The sequence below is a fragment of the Onthophagus taurus genome, chromosome 1, assembly GCF_036711975.1.
Source record: "Onthophagus taurus isolate NC chromosome 1, IU_Otau_3.0, whole genome shotgun sequence".
Classification (NCBI taxonomy): domain Eukaryota; kingdom Metazoa; phylum Arthropoda; class Insecta; order Coleoptera; family Scarabaeidae; genus Onthophagus; species Onthophagus taurus.
The window spans coordinates 29,203,233-29,223,995 of NC_091966.1; the positions used below are offsets into that span (position 1 = coordinate 29,203,233).

At 32.1% G+C, this 20,763-nt stretch overlaps 3 protein-coding genes and 1 long non-coding RNA gene across 8 annotated transcripts in view; 1 reads left to right on the forward strand and 3 right to left on the reverse strand.

Annotated features, from left to right (window-relative positions):
- Positions 1 to 3,302, reverse strand: part of LOC111423279 (Sprouty-related protein with EVH-1 domain) — a 40,252-nt gene extending 36,950 nt beyond the window's left edge. For all 5 annotated transcript variants that reach the window (XM_023056804.2, XM_023056738.2, XM_023056669.2 and 2 more), the window contains exon 1: positions 2,950 to 3,302. In XM_023056804.2, the coding sequence (XP_022912572.1) occupies positions 2,950 to 2,969 (20 nt within the window). In that variant the 5' untranslated portion in view covers positions 2,970 to 3,302. The remainder of the gene's footprint in view (positions 1 to 2,949) is intronic.
- Positions 3,303 to 13,968: 10,666 nt separating this feature from the next.
- On the reverse strand, positions 13,969 to 18,402 carry LOC111422259 (retinol dehydrogenase 11-like). The gene is made up of 3 exons (XM_023055492.2): positions 17,928 to 18,402; positions 17,352 to 17,870; positions 13,969 to 14,274 (listed from the first exon to the last, which is right to left on the reverse strand). Exons 1-3 carry the CDS (start codon positions 18,210 to 18,212, stop codon positions 14,101 to 14,103), a joined length of 978 nt encoding a protein of 325 aa, XP_022911260.2. The 5' UTR covers positions 18,213 to 18,402; the 3' UTR covers positions 13,969 to 14,100.
- LOC139431470 (uncharacterized) lies at positions 14,286 to 17,342 on the reverse strand. The gene is made up of 3 exons (XR_011641599.1): positions 15,292 to 17,342; positions 14,990 to 15,026; positions 14,286 to 14,933 (listed from the first exon to the last, which is right to left on the reverse strand). It is a non-coding gene; the product is annotated as an uncharacterized lncRNA (long non-coding RNA).
- A 193-nt stretch (positions 18,403 to 18,595) lies between the features above and the next one.
- On the forward strand, positions 18,596 to 20,755 carry LOC111422057 (protein FAM98A). The gene is made up of 4 exons (XM_023055298.2): positions 18,596 to 18,745; positions 18,799 to 19,159; positions 19,213 to 19,503; positions 19,556 to 20,755. Exons 1-4 carry the CDS (start codon positions 18,711 to 18,713, stop codon positions 20,324 to 20,326), a joined length of 1,458 nt encoding a protein of 485 aa, XP_022911066.1. The 5' UTR covers positions 18,596 to 18,710; the 3' UTR covers positions 20,327 to 20,755.
- The last annotated feature ends 8 nt before the right edge of the window (positions 20,756 to 20,763 follow it).

Below are 20,763 nucleotides of genomic sequence, written 5' to 3' on the forward strand. Positions count from 1 at the left end.
TTAACTTCATAATTGCAAAATAAAAACAAATGAAAAAATTATACAAAAGTTGTCTTTTTAAAATTCTCCAAACCGTAAAATAATGCCGAAATGCGTTACCATTTCGCAAATTTCAGCGTTTGTGTAAAAAATTTTATAATTTATTTTTAACAAGTAGGTTTTAAATTTTATAACAAAAGGTACCTCCTGTCAAAATAACAATCAGTAAACTTGTATTACAAAATTAAAAATGAATTACACAAACACTGAAATGTGCGAAATGCATTACCTTTACGGAATGACGTGCGGTAATTCGGCAGAAGCAAGGAGGTTGTATCAAGAAAGACATCCTGATCGCCCAGTACCACACCATAACTTGTTTCTACGCATTCACCAACGACTATGTGAAAATGGAAGTTTTAAAAGGAATACTGCTGATAATGGGCGGCCTATGGAAGATGAAAATCCCCAAGAATTGATGAAAATCCGACCACAAGTACCAGAAAAATTGCTCACAACTTAAACCTATCTCACTGGACGGTTTGGAGAATTTTGAAAAGGCAACTTTTGTATCCCTACCATATTCAAAGAGTACAAGCCTTATTGCCAAGAGATTTTTCGTTAAGATTATCTTTTTATAGTACATGGATGCAAGGCAAAATAGCTCAAAATCCCGAGTTTGGAGCCTCTTTCTCGAAGGATGGTATTTTCAATTTTCACAATAACCACATATGGGCAGAAGAAAATCCACATGAAATTGCAGAAGGCCATCATCAGCAACAATTTTCCGTAAATGTTTGGGCTGCCATCGTCGGTGATCATTTGATAGGCCCACATTTTTTACCGAACAGATTAAACGGTGCAGATTATCAACAATTTTTAGAAGAAGTACTGCCGGAACTGCTGGAAGATGTACCGCTTCAAGTAAGACAAAACATGTACTTTATGCATGATGGAGCTCCGGCCCACTTTAGTTTGGTTGCTCGCCAATACTTGGACGACGAATACCCAGATCGTTGGATCGGTCGAGAAGGTCCGCACCCTTAGCCACCGCGATCTCTCGAACTTAATTGTTTAGATTTTTTCTTTTGGGGCCATTTGAAAACCCTAGTCTACGCTACTCCAGTTGAAAATGTTGATCAATTAAGAGAGCGCATTGTTGTATCTTGCGACAAAATTCGGAACACTCCGGGAATTTTTCTGTGTGTTAGACAGTTAATGCGTCGAAGAATTGACATTTCCAACATTTAGTGTATGATTTGTAATTGTTTTTTTTTTAATTATGCAATTTAACGTTTGCTTTTGTTCCTTGTTCTAACGTTTTAGTAAAATAAAATTTTTATTTAAAATAATTGAGCATGTTATTCAACATAAAAGTTGAGTTTTCTCGAAAACCTTCAGAATCTTTTTTGTGTAGAAAACATTGACGGTTCAAATGGGCATCTCAAAACCGTACTTTTTCTAGTGGCGTAGAAGTTGGGGAGAAAAATAACCACCACACCTTCAAAAAATTTACCAATTAAGACTTTAAAAAAATTTTTTTACGATAAACGCTTTCGGAGATATTCGCAAAAAAACGATTTTTTTTATTAAATTTCAACACCCTGTATCTCGAAAATGGTGCATTTTAGAGGGTAAATTGATAGAAATTATTTTTCAAATTTTGGGACAAACTATCACATCCTGAACTCCTGCGCATATATTATGAAACACCCTGTAAAGATTAATATAAAAAAATACTTGATTTAAATCATTGATTAAAATCGTGTTTTAAATCAGGTGATTAATATCATATGATGTTTTAATTTAAAACATAATACCAACCTAAACTTAATCACTTTTGCTTAACTGTATACTCAATTTTATGGCATGAATTTCGTATCATGTGTTATTATTATTAATATTGTGAATTTGGAAAAGTGAATTATTTTGGATTCAATTTAGTTAATAACATTGTTGTTAATATATATACATCACAAATAATTTAATAATTGTTTGAAATATTCGCAATTATCTATCTTCCATTCCCCTGTACACTCAATTTTGTGAGCAACTGTACGTGACAGCTATGTTGACGGAATTTGTAGACACCTGTATATATTATAATAAAAATCGTTTTATAAGTATTACCAAAACAATATTAAAAAGCAATTTAAAAATTATACAATTAATATTGTGTTCGAGTATAAATAAAATTGATTAAATCAAAAAAGCATGACTTGTTAAAAATGTTGAATTAAAGTCTAATTGATAACGGAAGTTAACAATGAATGAAATTAATCGTTAGATAACGAAATAAAACCGAATATTTATAGGTGTGCGACAATGAACTTTTCGATACGATAAGAACAGCCGTTGTCATCAAACGAGAGATGAAACGGGATCGTATTTTTAGGTTATGAATGAAACGGTTGCATTAATTACATTCCGTTCATGGATTCTTATGCAACCGTGAACGGGTTAATAATAAAAATACGAATGGTTTACGTACAACGAACAAATAACACGTCCCAACGACTGGATGTAATAACAGGTTACCGCGAAACGTAACAAAAAACAATAATAAACAAAACGAGGTTATTAAGTATTCGTTAAAATAGGATAATGAAGTAATTACAAACACCTTCCTACTCAATTGAACATCGAATGCAAAACGTAAACGGAACAAAACATTCATAAACTGGACGGAGCATGAATGGGGATCTCATTGATTAGTTAGAATGAATGATACAAGTATGACAGGTTGAAATTGACAGAATACCGCATTTATAAAATCAAGAAATCGTTGGATTACTAAGTTTTAGCGATTGTTTTAATGATTTATTTGGAACGAACGAAATAAGGGATGTTATTTGTGGGGCAAAAACAACCGGGGGTTCGTTTAAAAATGGTGGATCTAGGGGGGACACACTGCCTCTGTTGGTGAACGTTCAAAATGGGTGTTAACAAAAATTTACGTGGCGTACTCACTCCTCAGACGAGTCGGTCATGGTTCGTGGAGGCGTATATCCTGCTATTTTCGTTCCGTTCGCGTTTGGGGATCACCATTTTCGCGACACATCAAATACGACTTAACAACACGGGAATGACCATTGAACTAAATTACCATTAGTTGACATATCGGCCGTGGCACGCTTGCGCACAACGGGCAGGCTCGGTCGGACGTCGCGAAAATAATTTATTGATTCCGCCGGCGGCCTACTACTTAGGTCTTAGGTGTTTCGCCCGTCCGGAAAAACCTCCACGACGATGACAACGACGCGACGCCCCCAACTTGTCTGCCCCGCACGATCTGATCCTTTCGTCGACCGAGGACCGAGAATGGGCCCCAAAACAGCCGCCGCCCCCGTTTTATCCCCGATTTTATGACGCGCATTCGCCATGCGCCAGATACAAGAAAAAAAATAGAGAGGGCTGCGTATAAACTGCCTTCTATGATAAACATTAAATGACAATTTATAAAAAAGGAAGTTATTAAAAATATTATACAAGGTGTTAGAAATGTTTAACACCCTACAAGTACATAAATAAACGGCCATATAAAAAGTTAATATGCAGAAATACATGAATTTTAGGTAATTCAAATAAATGTCGAGGGAAAGAATTATCAAAAAAATTGTAATAGAAAGTTTATTTATTGATAAAAACTCTAATACATAGTTTGGCAAATAATAATTGAAATAAAAAATTTTATTAAAAAGAGAAAAGTACACGAATGAAGAGATGTTACAAGTACAAAGAGAACATTAAAATAATTATAACTCAGTGGTTCACCAACTAATCAAGTCAAGTCAACTTTATCAACCCTTAACTAGTCCCACGGGGTCAAATAATGGTATAGAGCAGACATATTAACCTGGCGTTGAGAATGTTGGTTTAAACATAATAATAATAATAATCTTTATTATGCTAATAACCCGAAGGCATATTCGTGAATATATAAAATATTACACGTAACATTTAAGGTAAAAGCACCAGTAGTTGACACTGCACTAGTAATTGACACTTATAAAGAAAAAATAAATTAACAAGAGAAACACAGGCGGCAAAATATCGAAATATGTTCGTCTATGTAGCATAGTTCTCTAGCGACGTAAATACAGACTATCATGCCATTAAGTACAACGCCAGTGACATAGTGATCATCTGATTACAACGAGTGCATGGTTTTCATTCGATTATTGTAATATGCTTGTGAAGTTTGCTAAGAATAAGCTGAAAGATAAGCGTTGCAAATGTAACGTAACATTATTGTTTGTAATTCGCTACGGTAATGAAAGCTATAACAGTACTCAAACGGGTGCTGTAATGAGACTCCTTACAGCATCCGACATTTTATGGAACCAGTTCAAGTTGGTGACATTGGGTCATTAATTTTTCTAGTTGTCAATTTTTGTCCATGGATGTTTAAACACGTTCTTAGCATCGAATACAAGGTCCACAATGATGAGGACATTGACTCTGAGCAATTTCTCTTATTTTGGGAGGTGTACATCAAACATTTTTTTCAGGTGAATATATTTTGTGTTTTGACAGTTTCTAATTGTCAATTCAAAGTTTCTATTTTCAAGTGTTCCGGTGTTACCAACTGCTACATACCTATTTCCCTACTTTGCCAAAATTTACTTTATTTTTGTTAAAAAAAAAAGTATAAAAACGCGAATTACAAAAAATAGCATAAAAAACACGTTTCATAAGACTTAAAGCACTCATTCATTAAAAAACTCGTGGCTTCGCCATTCGTTTTTCAACTTAAATTCGTGCATTTCAAGCGTGGCTTACGAAACTTGTTTTTTAATATACTATTTTGTAATTCGCTACGGTAATGGAAGCTATAAAAGTACTCAAACGGGTGCTGTAATGAGACTCCTTACAGCATCCGATGCTGTAATGAGATTTTAGTAACATTTTATGGAACCAGTTCAAGTTGGTGACATTGGGTCATTAATTTTTCTAGTTGTCAATCTGACAATTTTTGTCTATGGATGTTTAAACACGTTCATAGCATCGAATACAAAGTCCACAATGATGAGGACATTGACACTGAGCAATTTCTCTTATTTTGGGAGGTGTACATCAAACATTTTTTTCAGGTGAATATATTTTGTGTTTTGACAGTTTCTAATTGTCAATTCAAAGTTTCTATTTTCAAGTGTTCCGGTGTTACCAACTGCTACATACCTATTTCCCTACATTGCCAAAATTTACTTTATTTTTGTTAAAAAAAAAGTATAAAAACGCGAATTACAAAAAATAGCATAAAAAACACGTTTCATAAGACTTAAAGCACTCATTCATTAAAAAACTCGTGGCTTCGCCACTCGTTTTTCAACTTGAATTCGTGCATTTCAAGCGTGTCTTACGAAACTTGTTTTTTAATATACTATTATAATTTTGATTAAAAATACATTTAGTTGTTCGTTTTTGACTCTAAAATATGTATTCATTTTTTGAAAATGCCCTAAACTAAAAAATCGTGTCAACTATTGAAACTTTATATGACATAATATTGAGTAGTTAACATGGGGGTGTCAACTTGTGGGTAGTAATATAATTTTATAATATTGCTTTATTTGGGTGTTATCTAGCTGTTTACAGAGCGAAACCTTTTATTATAACTTCTAAAACATTTTAAAACCATAGTGTCCAATAGTTGACAGGGGGTGTCAACTATTAGAGTTACAATGTAACTCTAATAGTTGACCCAACCCAACCCAACCCAACCCAGACGCTATCACTCTCCCGTTTAACACCAAAGGCGATAATTCAGGCACAAAAGGCGAAGAACGCAGGCGAGTTTTGAAAGAAGGGCTTCGGTTTCTCAATCAGAGTATTGCTGAAAGCAAGCTCAATATATTTCGTAACGGCAATCGAAATAAAGAGTTGGATGAAAAAGATATACCATTCTTTCAACTGTGGCAGAACACAAAACAAGAAATAGAAAGTAGTTTGCTAGATGCACCTGGTCCTACCGATAAAACCAGTTTTTATTTTAAAGCATATGTCAACTACTGAAAACAAAGAGTGTCAACTACTAGATATTCTCGTTTTTGCTTGGTATCAACTACTGGCCCAGTGTCTTTTATATATACTTATATACAGGGTGTCACACAAAAAACATCCCAAGCTGTAACTTTGTCATTTATATTCTGATCTCCATGAGCGAAGTATCAAATGAGATGGTTTGATGAATGCTATGATTCATGCTACAAATAAATTTTTTAGGAAACTATTTTAATGTTTTTCTATGCTACAATTACAATTAATGTTGATGTGTTGTACATTAATGGATTCAGAAAAAGAATCTCTATACAATAGCGTGAAGAAAAACATACCAAGCAATTTGAATATCAAAAGTTGATAATCGTTTGAAATTAAAGATGGCGTTGGAAAAAGTTTATTTGTAGCATGTATCATAGTATTCATCAAACCTTTTCATTTGATATTTCGCTCATGAAAATCGGAATGTAAATAACAGAGTTACAGGTTGGGGCGTTTTTTGTGTGGCACAAAAAATTCATAGTGATTTTATTAATCTAATTCTTGTCACATTATAATAGAGGAATAGTTTGTGCAGCTATCACTAATTAGAAGTTTTCCCTAAAGTGAATTCAGTCCAACCACTGTCCAAGAAACAGACTAATACATCCTTAAAGTGTCAACTACTGATGCTTTTACCTTACATAAAAACAAATACACAGTCATAATAATCCGTGTCAGAACAGTAGTGGCAGGGAAAAAAAGTTAATCTGTTCTTATACTAAACACATTCCTGTCTGTAAATCATTCGACAATTCTTCAATAGCGTAATAAAACGCAGTAAAACATCCTTAATCCTAGTTACAAAAACTGTAAATGTTAAATTCCTATAACTACCAGGCAGACTATTAAAAACATTTACTCCATAATAATTATAGGCGTTCTTAGATCTGGTCAGTCGCAATGCATTATGTCGGATGTCACCCCCATAATAATTTTGTAATTGTGAAAATCACCTTTTTTTTTTTAGTTGACAATGAAGTAACATTGTAAATTTCAAACATTCAATGAAGAATTCATGATCAACATTTTTAAAATGATAAAAGAAGAGCGGCAGTCTTCAGTATAGTTTAATTTGGCGATATTTCTAATGGCTCTTCTTTGTATACTAAATATTCTTTTATTAATCGCGGCGTGTCCCCAGGCAAGTAGTCCGTAACCAAGATGAGTTTGAAAAAGCGTAAAATAAGCGGTGCGCAATACCTCCGTAGAAGAAAATTCAGAAAGACGTCTTAACAAAAAGGCTGTGGAGCTTAAACGAGAAGCTAAAGCTTCGCCATGAAAACTCTAGGTAAGTCCGGGGTCAACATGCACGTCAAAAAATCTGAAACTATCATCAGAATCCAAACTTTTATCTGTGTGCTTTAGTAAAAAGGTCATTGATACTGTTTTATCATTATTCAACGTTAGCTGATTACTTGTAAACCAATGTCTAGCCGAAATGAACATTAAATTATTATTTTCGGTAGCTTCTGCTTTAGACGAATGTTTATTTAACAAACTTGTGTCGTCTGCATACAAAATTGATTTTTCGGGATGCAAAAATGAAGGCAAGTCATTTATATATATTAAAAATAAGATAGGGCCCAAGATTGACCCCTGGGGAACCCCACTATCAATAATCCCAGGGTTAGATACCAAAGAGTTAAATTTAACAAATTGTTTTCTATTTGTAAGATAGGATGACAAAAGTTTACATGCCTCTGGGGCGACATTATACGCATACAATTTACGAATCAAAATTGAATGAGATACACAATCAAAAGTTTTTGTGAGATCTAAAAAACTTGCTTTGGTGTATTTTGAAGTCTTGAAATCATCGACTACTCAATAAAGCTTTGTATAGCTGTAGCGGTGGACTCTCCCTTTCTAAAACCAAATTGTTGTTTATTAAAAATATTATTTATTATTTGTTGTTATTTGTTTAATTGATTAATTAATAGTTTTTCAAAAATTTTTGATAGTACAGGTAATAATAGAATTCATTTTCCTACAGTTTTATAAACCGCTTAAACTAAATTAAAAAAAAACATAAGTCATTCAATTTAAAAGTGTAAATAAGAATGAGAGGAATTCGCTTTGTAATAGACTCCGTTTTTGCGATTACAATACACTCTAATGCAAACAAACTTCGTTAATAACTAAATAAATAAGAATGGTGTTACTTAAACCAACAAAAATAATAAAAATATACACAATCAAAATATCCCAAAAAGTTGTAAATCCATATTATATAAATATATGACATCTCACATTCATTGACATACAAATCATTTTTCTTAGACAATACTGAAACTGGTTCATTTCAGAAAACTTAAAGTTGAACTGCAATTTCTTGATCTATCATTTCAATCATGTGTATGTTATGCTAAAACATATTAAATGATGAGTTTCGAAACTGAACAACCTAACTACAACGTCTCTAAAAAGAATAATAGTTTGAATATTCGTATAGTAATGGATTTAGGCTTACCACGTACTTCTACCAAACACAGGAAGTCTTCTGATGATGCCTTAGCCACAATAGACGAAGTAATTAGACAAAATGAGGAAGAAAGCCATACTGAAACAAGTAAAAAAGATCGCTGTGGATATACTGAGTAATTAATCTGGGAAGATGAGACTAAGAAAATGTTTAACATTTTTGTTCTTCCCTAAAACAAACTCATTTAAGGCAGAAATATATGGTGAAAATTTTGATAAACATCCCTATAACAAAGTGAAGTCTTGGCAAAAATATCATGAAAATTCATGAATAGAATATTTTATTGCGATTTTATTTGGATGAGTTTGTGCCAATATTCGTACATACCTACATTAATAACCGTCTAAATGTGCTATGAACGATAAAATGAAACCCTTAATGTCGGCAAGCGATTCCAGGTGATTCTGAAATTGTGGTATTTTCATAACAATGAAATATTTACAGAAAAATAAATTTCTTTTTGTATCGATCTTTTGATACTAGTTACTAGTTCCATATTAGTAAACAACATATTCTTGCGAGTAGCAACCTAAGGAGAAGTTGCCGCATATTAGGGAAATGATCCGTCCAGTTTTGTACCCTAGACAAGTGAGAAAATATTGTGAAGAAATGGTCAAATCTGTAGATTATCCCTAGAAATTCGTAGATTTTCATTCGTAATTATTAAGAATGTTTCTAAACTTAAATATGTTGTTTGCGGATACGTAGAATTAAGCCATCATTACTTACTCACTATTTGCAAACTAAATACTCAGATTGCAACTCCAAAAATCAGACTTTTTTCAACGTCTGCTCGAAAATAGAATAAGGGTCCAGAAAATTTTATTCCAGTGTTTCTATCATCATGTATTGTATTGTAAAATGAAACGAATTTCAAAATCGGGGGAGATTTTGAATTCACTTTGCATTTTTAAACTTGGTACCTAGTACCTACTCTAATACCCGAACGATAAAAGACTAAAGATAACAAACTTAATATAATTGTGTTATAATGTAACGTTATAACGTAATCAAACCACGTAAATATTATTCAATAGGAAATAGAGGAAATCATAATTGACAAGAACTACCAGCCATAAAATCTTAGGTTGCATTGATAAAACGCTTGGATTAGTTTATCTGCTATCCTAGGTATATGTATAAGGAAACTCATGTATTTAGAAAAAGATGTTTGGATATCATTGTTAATCTTACATCTAATTACAGATTTGTAACAACAAGCTTTATCATCCAATTTGTTAGGAGATTTAAGTCTTACAATTAATTTAAAGCCAATGTTGATCTGACCTTCTAATCACAAAAGTGTGTAAATTGCATTATTGGTTTTAGTTTTCATGGTAAGTTGGTTGTTGAATAAAAAAATCTCCAACATAGAGTTCAGAAGAATCTCAGTGTGCAAGGTTTGTCTCAATAAATTCAAAGTCCAACATGTTGGATTTAGAGCCTGTTATATGTATAGTATAGGTTTTAGAAAATTCACAAAATATATCCATAAGTTAAAGGAATCCTAAATAGTTATTACAGAAAAATATCTAATATAACATTGCAAACAAATAACTTATTTATTTCAGAATAACCTTAATGCTAAGATACTACTACGACTGCTGTGTACATTGAAAGAAAAGTGCTCCTGGATGGTTCAGCGCCAACGCACTCTCGTGGAATGATAGAAGATTGACTATTTTGCAAATCAATATTTAGTCATACAACTGACGAAGGATAATGCGAAATTTTTTTGCAACGAAAAATGAATATTTAGATTAAGATGAATGCGTTGCCAAAAACGTTACTAAAGAGAGAATAAAGTGGACAGAATGCTGTGATCTAAGTAGCGACTGGAAAATGTGTCAGGTTGTTACTTTGGTCTCCTCGGATGTGTCAAAACAGTGGTGCTCTTGGCAAAGTAGACACATTCTTGCATCTATCGACTTCCTACTAGTATGAAAGACATTTTTACATTATGCTAAATAATAATGTTAATTAAATAATAATCTAACGTAATGTGTTTTGTATACCATTTTAAAGAGGAAATGTTCCTCTTCACGATGGCATAAAGATTCCTCCTTTCCATAAATAATCCTTCCAAGAAATTTTGGAGTTTAGATGTCGCATTATTGTATTTACATTATGATAAATAACAAGCTTAACTTCCGATTTTTTTTGTTAATAAGTTTAATAATCTAATCTAATGTGAGTTCGTTTTAAAGAGGAATCCTTCATCTTCAACCTTGTATAAAGATTATTTCTTCCTTTTCATAAATAATCCTTCTAAGATGTCTCATTGGTGAATTAACAACACAATTTTTACATATTTAGTTGAAGACTTGAAAGCCAATAGAAAACTAAATCGAAAAGATGTCATAAGTAAACAGCTAAAAAAGGAGAAATTGTTGTTACCGAATGTGATATTAGTTAGTGTGATTGTTCAAAACTGGAAAGATAAATGTAATGTTTGTATTCTAAGCATAAACATATCGACGAATTACAAACAGGGATTAAGTGCTAACGAAAGCTATCAATTGAACTGATTAGGGGGCTGGTCAAATAAACGCTCTCATTCTATACTAAGGAGTGACAAATGAAAAATGTTAATCACATCCTTCAAGAAACAAGTTGAAAGTTTACAAAACTAGAACTGCAGAAAACGATAAACAAAGAAATATATCCTAGAACATATGTGGAGTCAAAAACGTCATCGATGAGTTGTATGCTACACACCACTATTCAAAACGGCTTGACAACACGCACAATAAAGACTTCCTCAATCAAGATACCGCTATGAACAATGTAAAAAAAATATACTATTTGTGTTGTTTTTTTCAAAGTTTATAATAGTAAGTTCATGTATACATAATGAAATGAAAATTTACGGTGTTTTTTATATATAATTTATCCTTGTTATTATTGAGATAAAATTTAATCTTTTAATACGTTAAATTATTTAATTAAATAAATATTATTTTATTTAGTATTTATTATTTACAAACCATAAACACTTCCAGCCGTAAGATTCACAGTAAACATAGGCCGCGATTTACACTTACGATTAACATTGCTCTACGAATCGAACTTTAGTTTTTACAGCCAAAATAATCCGCAGAGGTAAAAAATCATTTGGCACTTCTAATGATTCTAGCGATCATATGTTCAATGTGTTAATAACACTCTGTTTGCAGTAGAAGTAAGCAGCAAGGTTTGACTGCATCAATGTATCATAACCAACATAAATTACTCCTACTAATTCTGAAGTATTGCTTTTTGATATGCTGCCTCAAGTACTTCAGCAACGGAAAATTAAAACATTGATGTGCGATTTGTAGCAAGTTAATAATAGGTTTGTTCGTAGCACAATTTCTAATTGATTGGAAAGTCGTTTCATAGTCGTTCATGTTAAATAATGCACTCACATGTCAATAAATTTGCTTGCAATATTTGATAAGTGCGCATGAAATTTTCAGTTTGAAACCAGTCAGAAACGGTTCGACAAAGTTGTGCAAGCAAACTTTGTATTTTAAATATTTGTTTTGTTAGTTATGAGTAAATTATAAAAGCTATATTTTTTGCGTTAATATAATCTCGAAGTTACTATCTCAATGTATCATTATTCTATGATTTAGTTCTTGAAATAACTTACATTGAAAACTTATATATAGGTGTACATAACAAAGCAACTCTTTTGGCACAAAGAAACACAATACAATAGTCTGTATAAATTTTGTATTTTTTGAAAATGTTGGGTTCTTTGTAATCTAATGTAAATTCTTTCATTAAAGTACTTCCGCGACAAAATTGTTAGTAACTTCATCAACTGGTTTTAAAATTTCTAAATGGTGTGGTCAAGTCTTCAACGTCGAGTTACTTTATTATACTTGTCATTGTATAAAGTGACAAGGATTTTTTAATACACAATAAACTTTCTATATAATGTAGAAGGTGTTATCAAGTGTTAAGACTTTTGGAATATTTTAATTGAGCTGAATTTATCCAGGTTGTACGTCTTGCTTTATCATTGTTAAATAATTGGAATGTCTTGCATTTCCTTTTGCATTTTATTACTTTCAGCGAAATTGACTCAAACTTATGTGTTGTATAATCAGTGTTATTAAAACTTGATAAATTACGTTTATTAAACTTCTATCTGCGCCTATTACAATTACCTCTAATTATGTCTTGTTTAACAAACATTTTGGAATAAGTATATAAGAATTAAAAATGTTACCGTTGTATTTATTGATTTAAGTTGGACAGACGGGACATATCCCACGAACACTTAATAATAGAGTTTATTGTTAACAACTTTATAGAAAGCTAGCGTGTCGAGACATGCCCTATGTTGACAGAGTGATAAAGAGTTAAATGTTTGACAAGCGCATTCTAAGCGGCGTTGTGTATTTACTTTTAAAAATTTCTTTGAATTATTTTTAATCTGCTAATACAAATTTGATATACCAGATTAAATTTTGCTACAAAAATATATTGCGCTGCTATTACGAGTTTTGCGATATAATCCGAAAAACATTTCAATTCGTTTACAAGGACTTTGTAACAATGAAGTCTTTACTTTGGGATGTTTTAATACGAATGCATTCAATATATTATTAGTTTCGTCAGCATACTTTAATAACATGCTGATGAAGTTAGTAATATTAAGGAGTGATAACTATGATTCATTTCTTGATAACTTCAGGAAATGAATCTTTATCATATTCCACACCTGATGCAGGACTAAAAGAATTTGTGTCTACAACTTCGAAAAATAACGACAAATTGCCCGAACTTTCTGGGGAAGTAACTGGATATTTAAAAATAAAAAAAGTTATAAAGTAAGGCCGTGGAATATGTTTTATTTGGTTCGTCCTGGCAGAAAACATTGCTCATGTTAACTCTGGTAGAAGGTTTTTAATTGTAAAAATAGCATTTTGACCACTTTGGATACTTGATAACCAAGAGTCAGATTGCATCCATAAGTGATTCTCCTACCCACAACATACGCAATCTTGTTTCCTAGCGATATAATATTAACACCAATGAGCTGGCAGTTCATAACATCCATCATTATCACTACTGCTTTGGCAGCAAAAAGCGTAATCGAAAAATCATCATACTTCAATGCCATTTTTACATCATGTATAAGATATATTACTTCAGGTAGTGTTAGTGTAGATATTTCCGAATCTCTCATGAGTAGTATGTCGTACCTTACTTATAATTATTACTTATATAACAATAAAACTTGTAACAATAATATCATACTTAAATGTTTTTGCAAATTAATATTCCCTTGATGATATATTTAGTTATAGATACATACATTTTCTTTATTTTTATTAAATTAAAAACTCTTTAAATATTGAAATAAATGCACTAAAAATACATTAAGTAGTAGCTGGTATAAATTATGTCAAAATAGAGGCAATAATAACGTTTAGTCTAAGCAGTGCTACATAAAATAAAATACAACCATCCATAATTAACACCCACCTTATTTATTAATTTTTAATCACATTTTGTTGTTAATTTTAATAATTTACTTGTTAGTTTAGTTTAAATAATTTATTGTGCTTCAAAACTGTTTAAATCCATAATGCAAATAACGTTTAAACTTTAAATCCGCTTTCTTCAATAGATTTTACACTTGTAGCCCATAGTTTTTTAGATAGGACTTCGCAAAATTGTACTTTAGACTCAAATTTATCACAATCTCGGTAAAATCCGCCAGATTCATCGCTTAAGTTGGGTTCGGTAGCACAATAAATTGCAGTTTGAGCTCCCTAAAATTAAAAAAAAAATTAAGTAATGAAACGTACTTAAATTCTATAAGATTAATTTATTTTATGTATGTACAAGGTGATTATATCTGTGCAACAACAATTAGGAGGCAACTCTTTGTTGAAATTGGGCACTTTAGTCGGTTTAATGGTGGTTTTATTATTTTATTTTAATGGTTCATTTTGTTAAAAATCTTAATAAAAGAAATGGAGTGAGTTTGGTGAAAATATTCAAAATTCTAGTGCTTAAAAATATCCCGCAATTTCGATTTGTCAAATATAAGTGAGCTCCCGTGTTTCAGAAAAATAAGTGTTTTGGCTAGTTTTAACCCAATAATTAATGTTAGGTGTCTCTATAAAACATCTCTATTAAGGTTGCTTTCCGGTTTCTGTAAAATGATTAAAAACAATAACATTTTCTTATAATTTTTTAAAACTACCAAGATTATGTATCCTGATACCTGTATCATGATACCTTTCCAGTATTTAATGTATCTGTGTCTGATGATATAATTTCCTACGGATTTCTTACTTCTACTCTCTAACTGTAAGCTTATCACTTTTATTAAAGATTAACCCTTTTTTGACGATTCTAGCATCGCTGACGAAGATTTAATCCATGAATTATGGATATATTGTTAGAAAGTGTTTACTGGTATTAGCTATAAGATTTAAAAAGGATATAAAATGAAACAAACATCATGTTGAAAAAGAATACCTAAGTAGATATACCACTTGGAAAACTCTGCATTTGTCTGTAATTAAATGGCTGCAATTAAAAATAGTCAACCTAACCCATTCAAAAAAGAAGATGTAAATAGATTCGAAGACCATTTAAAAAATACCTTTAATATAATGTAGAAGAAAACCTCAATGTATATTTAACAAAACAAGAAATGCAATTCAAAGATAATATTAAATTTGCTCTTAACACTTAAAACTTAGTTATTCAATATATTGTTATGCTATAACCAGGCTTTTTATGGTCTTTAAGACAAATACTACCTTCTTTGTACTTACACGTATGGTCTTCTTCTATTCAATAATGTTACATATTAGACACTACGTATACTTTACAGTATAATATCTAAAAAATGCTGTAATTTCTTTTTTAATGTTGGAATTTTGGATGCTTTCTTGCCAATGGTTTCTTTCAATTCTAAACTGACATTGGAGGCGTTGAAAAAAGTTAGCAGGCTGTCTTCACAATGTAACAAAAGTTTGTCTTAATACAGACGAAGATCCAGAAGTAATTAAGACACCCGTCAATTTGGCAGGATTCGCAGCTTAGCTGGCTATTTTTAATTTTAAGCCTTCAGGGTACTTTTGATAATCCTATGAATCCATAGAGAAAGCTCTAAACGTACAAGGAATCCGTCCATCGACAAGTAATTGGTGTATAGCCATGCTGAAAAGTCACTTCCACAGCCACTTTGGGTGGCGAGTCTTTGGCTCTTAAGGCAGTTAGAGGATGCCCCCAAGGGGGAGTGCTTTCACCTTTCTACTAGGCACTATACACTTAATAGTTGACGACCTGTTGAACATCCTAACAGAGAATGGATTCATGATTCAGAGATATGCAGATGACCTGGTAATCGCAATCCGAGGTATACAACGTGTCGCGTATCTTCCGCATCAGAGCATTATACGGTTGTAGGATACATTCTTCTGAAGCGATCTTTCTAATAAAGTTTTTTCGAAATGTTTATAATAACCGCACAGAATAATGTATTCTACAACCGTATAATGCTCTGATGCGGAAGATACAGGATACGCTGTATATGGTACTATAATAACTCAATTAATGCAAACTGGTCTACTACATACTAACACCTGGTGCAGGAATAATGAGTATCAATCAGAACAAAGTAGAAATAGTCCCAGAGAGCACCCTGCTAGAGCTATTAACCTCAAAACAGAGGTAAAATACCTAGGAATAATACTAGACAGTACATTAAACTGGAATTCCCACATCGCCAAGGTGAGGAAAAGGGCCATCATGGCTAACCAGATCTGCCATAGGCTCCTTGGATGAAACTGAGATTTTAAATGATGAATAGGTCACTGGGCCTATGTGAATATAATGTAATATAATGGGTGCAATGAGATCTTGTCGACGGCTGCTTTTGAAGCCCTACTCGTCTCATACGACTTCACTTGTACATACAAAAAGAGACAGCTTTGAGTGCCTTATCACTGAAGAAATGCTCTTCACTCAGACTAATGCAGGGTAACCTCAGAGGACACCTCGAAACTAGCCATATAAGGTCATGTTTAGAAGCAGTGAAGAAAGGACGGAGGGTGAGGCTCAATTCAAAAGAGAAACCTTTGCCTAGTACACCAACAGTTGGATCTGGAGTAGGTATGGGCATCTGCGAACCAAAAAGCCACATTAAGATGCCCTTAAGGTTGGAAACAACCATTGTTCATAGGCGGAAGTTCTCGTCATACACATCCGCACCGTTTTGAACAAGACTTTGGAGCAAAATTAAGATTCATTGAGGACCTACATCTGCCCTAAACCTTTGGTAGGCGTACCTTACAAACAATAGATCTTGTACGTTGCAGTGACGAGAGGGGCCGCCCCCGTTATCATTAATAATAATAATAAATATAGTAAAGAAAAGAAGATTCCCAAAAACAATAATAATTCTTCTAGTCACAATTCAATTCTTACTATTGTTGAAGTGAATTCCTTAAAGTTGTAGAAACTGCATGTAAACCTGTTATCTACCCATTCAAAACGTAAGCTATTTTAAGCTATTTTAAGTGTGTTTTTAGTTGATGAGCAAATATCACAAACTTTCATGCCACACTAGTAATCTATATAATTATTTTTTACTTTCATTCTTCAACAATCAGCTTAATATCAATAATTTTTCTTACTAATCAATCAGCACTAGTTAAAAGTTACCAATATAACCCTAATGTGTGTTGCTCTAATACTTTGTCATTATTATATTAATATTTCAGACCAATTTATGTAGGTACAACAATAAAAGAATCCAGAATAACTAATTAAAAATGCAACAACAAAGAGTCGCCCCTTAAATTATCTATGATTACTATTTTTTAAATACCTGATTAGCTGTCCTCATGTATAAAAACGCCACTGGTAAAATAAAAACGAAATATTTTACAATTCTTTTCATATTATGTCTAAATAAAGAAGTGAAAACCCAACCAGGACACACAGCATATACATTAATTCCTCTATCCTTTACTTTTTTACTTAATTCTTTGCAAAAATACATATTCATCAATTTGGAATTGGCATACAAATTTTTTGTGCCAACGATTTTATCATAACTATCAAATTCTATGGCTCCCTTTTGATGCAATAGTGATGATACTATCACTACACGGCTAGGATTTCCATTTTCAAGCTTATCCAACAGTAAATTGGTCAAGAAAAAATGACCCAAATGATTAACACCAAAGTGAATTTCGTATCCATCTTTTGTTACTGCATCAGAATCATCTGGGTATGAGACTCCAGCGTTATTTACTAATATGTGTATTTTGTCGTATTGTTGGTTTATTTTATCAGCAAATTGTTTTATGGAAATTAAAGAAGCCAAATCTAACTCCATAAATACCTGAAAAATATTAATTAAATAATTACGATTTTTATATTAATTAATTAGAGCAATTACCAAATCTTGTTTAGCATTAATTTCTTTTTCAATTTTAAGTATTGCGTTTAGAGCAGCATCCTCACTCCTGCAGGCTAAAATAACTTTAGCACCACGTTTAGAAAATTCCTTAGCAATTTCATAACCAATACCACAATTTGCTCCAGTCACAATAACTATTTTACCCTGTAAAGACACCTTATTTTTGCATCTTCCCCATTTACTTTCTCTATATTTTCTTAAGCTGTATAGAATTATAGCAGCAGGAATGGCATAATAGACAAAGGTTGGAACGTAAGGAACCATTATGTTATAAATTGCTCAAAGTTTTTACTGCACTTGAAGAATTAAAAACTTATAATATCACTGTGCGTTAATTTAATGACTTGTAAATTGTAATACACAATTTATGCGCATTTTAAAACATTTTTTGCGATTGAATTGTTATTTAGGTTCGATTTTTGTTGCGATATGTTTATTTTACAATAGATGTCGCTATTTGAAACGTCAAAGTTGAATCACTCGTTTTATCATAAAAGAAATAATTTTATTGAAAATTTTAACCAAGCTATAATGTTGTATAATTTATAACATCCATATTTATCATTATTTTAATATTTTTTATTAAATTTAAAAATGAGATGGTAGCTCCATCTATTTAAATACTAAGTAATTATTGTCAAACGTCAAATTCATGTCAAAATTTTGAGGTTATACCGACAGCCGCTACGAAGTGCCGAAGAATTTCGTCGTATTTCAATAAAAATAATAATCGTAGTTGTTTGTTAAACATAATTTATTAATATGGATGATTTATTAAAATCTTTAGATGATATGGGGTAAGTTAAAAACTTTATTATGGAATTTCCATGATATGATCCTTTTTCGTCAGTTATACAGGGGAATTACTTGATGCAACGTTATTAGAAAAAGCTTTAAACGATGGCCCTAAAAGCATTGAATATACTAAATTAATAGAAGAAATAACAAGTAGCTTAAGAGATTTGTGTAAGATTGATGAACAAGTCAACGCTATATCAAGTCCTGAGGATTCTGCAGCTTTTTTAATGGAATTAAGTTCATTTTTAAAGGAGTTGGGGTGTCCCTATGAAAGTCTTACCCATGGACATATCACAGATCGCTTGTCTAATGTAAATGAATGTAAAATTCTGTTGGAGTACCTCATTACAGAATTAATGGCTGCCAGAATTATTGCAGATAATAAACCTGATGAAACAATATCATTAAAAATTGTAAGATAAAAAAGGTGATATTCTTTTCAAATTTAAAGTTGTTTATTTTGTAGAAAGAGAGTACTGAAGCTTTGAACTTGAAAAAGATCATGCTACGTTTAGGTCTACCTAAACCACCTGCAAATTTAAAAATTTCCAATATGTTTATTAGAATTACGCAAATTATTGAGACAGCAATTAAGAAAAATGGTGCGGATTTTATTGGTAAACCTATATTTAATTTACCCTTAAGTGATAAACAATGGCATGTATTAGAACAAGTGCAGAAAGATCTTCATGTGGAATATACAATTCGAAGGCAAATGTTACTCAAGAGATTAGATTGTACTGTACAATCATTTCAGGTAAGAATCTTTTTTCATTTAAGCAATTTTTAACAATTCTATTCATTTTAAGTGGTCTGATAAAATGAAAGGTAGAGAAGATCAAATTACAAAGACTTTTAATGAAACTCGAAAGCAATTAAAAATAGAACCTGATGTGCACATTTCTGATTTGTTAAGTGCCCGAGAAGATCTTGCCATAATAGAAAAAACTAGTAACGCCTCCGTCAGAAAACACACAAAATCATCAATAAATAAAGTAATCATTGGTCAAGTACCAGATAGAGGTGGTAGAACGAATGAATTAGCTCCACCACCACCAGAAATGCCATCTTGGCAACAACGTACACCTGGTCCAAGTGGCGGCGCTCCAAGAGGTGGTAGAGGTGGTGGAGGACGTGGAAGAGATCAGCATCATGGAGGAATGCAAAGTAATGATTATAATCGTGGCGGTGGAAATGATTATAGTAGTCAAAGAGGTGATTATAATAACCAAAGAGGTGGTGATTATAATCGTGGAGGTAGAAGTGATTACAATAATCAAAGAGGAGGTAATTATAATCAAGGTCATAATTACAATCAAGGAAATTATCAATCTCAATCAAGTTATGATAATAGACCGCCAAGTAGTAGTAGTTATACTAGTTTTGATAGCGCTGGAAGCTATGGCGTTTATCAAGATTCAAAGCGACCGAAAACTTATGATAACTTCCAAACTCAAAAACAGGGTTATGCAGATCAATATGTCCAGGAAAGTCAACAAAATCAGCAGTATCATCGTGGAGGTGGTAGAGGAGGAAGAGGTGGGCGCGGAAGATCTAATTACAATCGAGGTGGATACTAAAAGGCTGATGTTAAATATGGTGAAAATGGCACCTGAAACTTATATATTTTTTTTTGATACAATTAATTTTTTTGCATAACATTATTACAACGCTTATTTGTTTGTGTTTATTGATTTAATATGTGTATGCAAGTTATTTAACGTGATATTAATAATTCATTAAATTCTGTAATTGATTACAATAAAAATACTTTATTTGAAAGAAATAACTTAGTATAGTTCATAGAATATTTGTTGAACCAAAGTTGTCAGAGATTAGATAATGAATAACTTACTACTGTAAAGCCATAGTAGCTGTCAGTATCAACGCTGCGCCACCATGGTCTTTTAAGGAGGAGATACACTTAGATGAGTAAAAATAACTGAGTTTTCAAGACTCTTTCATTAGGGTGCAATTAATTTAATAAACATGCTACATACATACTATAATATACAGG

Excerpts from the sequence above, each read along its gene's own strand:
- LOC111422057 (XM_023055298.2), top strand. The coding sequence starts at position 18,711 with ATGGATGATTTATTAAAATCTTTAGATGATATGGG. Across the intron at positions 18,746-18,798 it reads AAATCTTTAGATGATATGGG|TTATACAGGGGAATTACTTG; the intron begins GTAAGTTAAAAA and ends CTTTTTCGTCAG. Across the intron at positions 19,160-19,212 it reads AAACAATATCATTAAAAATT|AAAGAGAGTACTGAAGCTTT; the intron begins GTAAGATAAAAA and ends TTTATTTTGTAG.
- LOC111422259 (XM_023055492.2), bottom strand. The coding sequence starts at position 18,212 with ATGGTTCCTTACGTTCCAACCTTTGTCTATTATGCCATTCCTGCTGCT. Across the intron at positions 17,871-17,927 it reads TTAATGCTAAACAAGATTTG|GTATTTATGGAGTTAGATTT; the intron begins GTAATTGCTCTA and ends AATATTTTTCAG. Across the intron at positions 14,275-17,351 it reads ACATGAGGACAGCTAATCAG|GGAGCTCAAACTGCAATTTA; the intron begins GTATTTAAAAAA and ends TTTTAATTTTAG.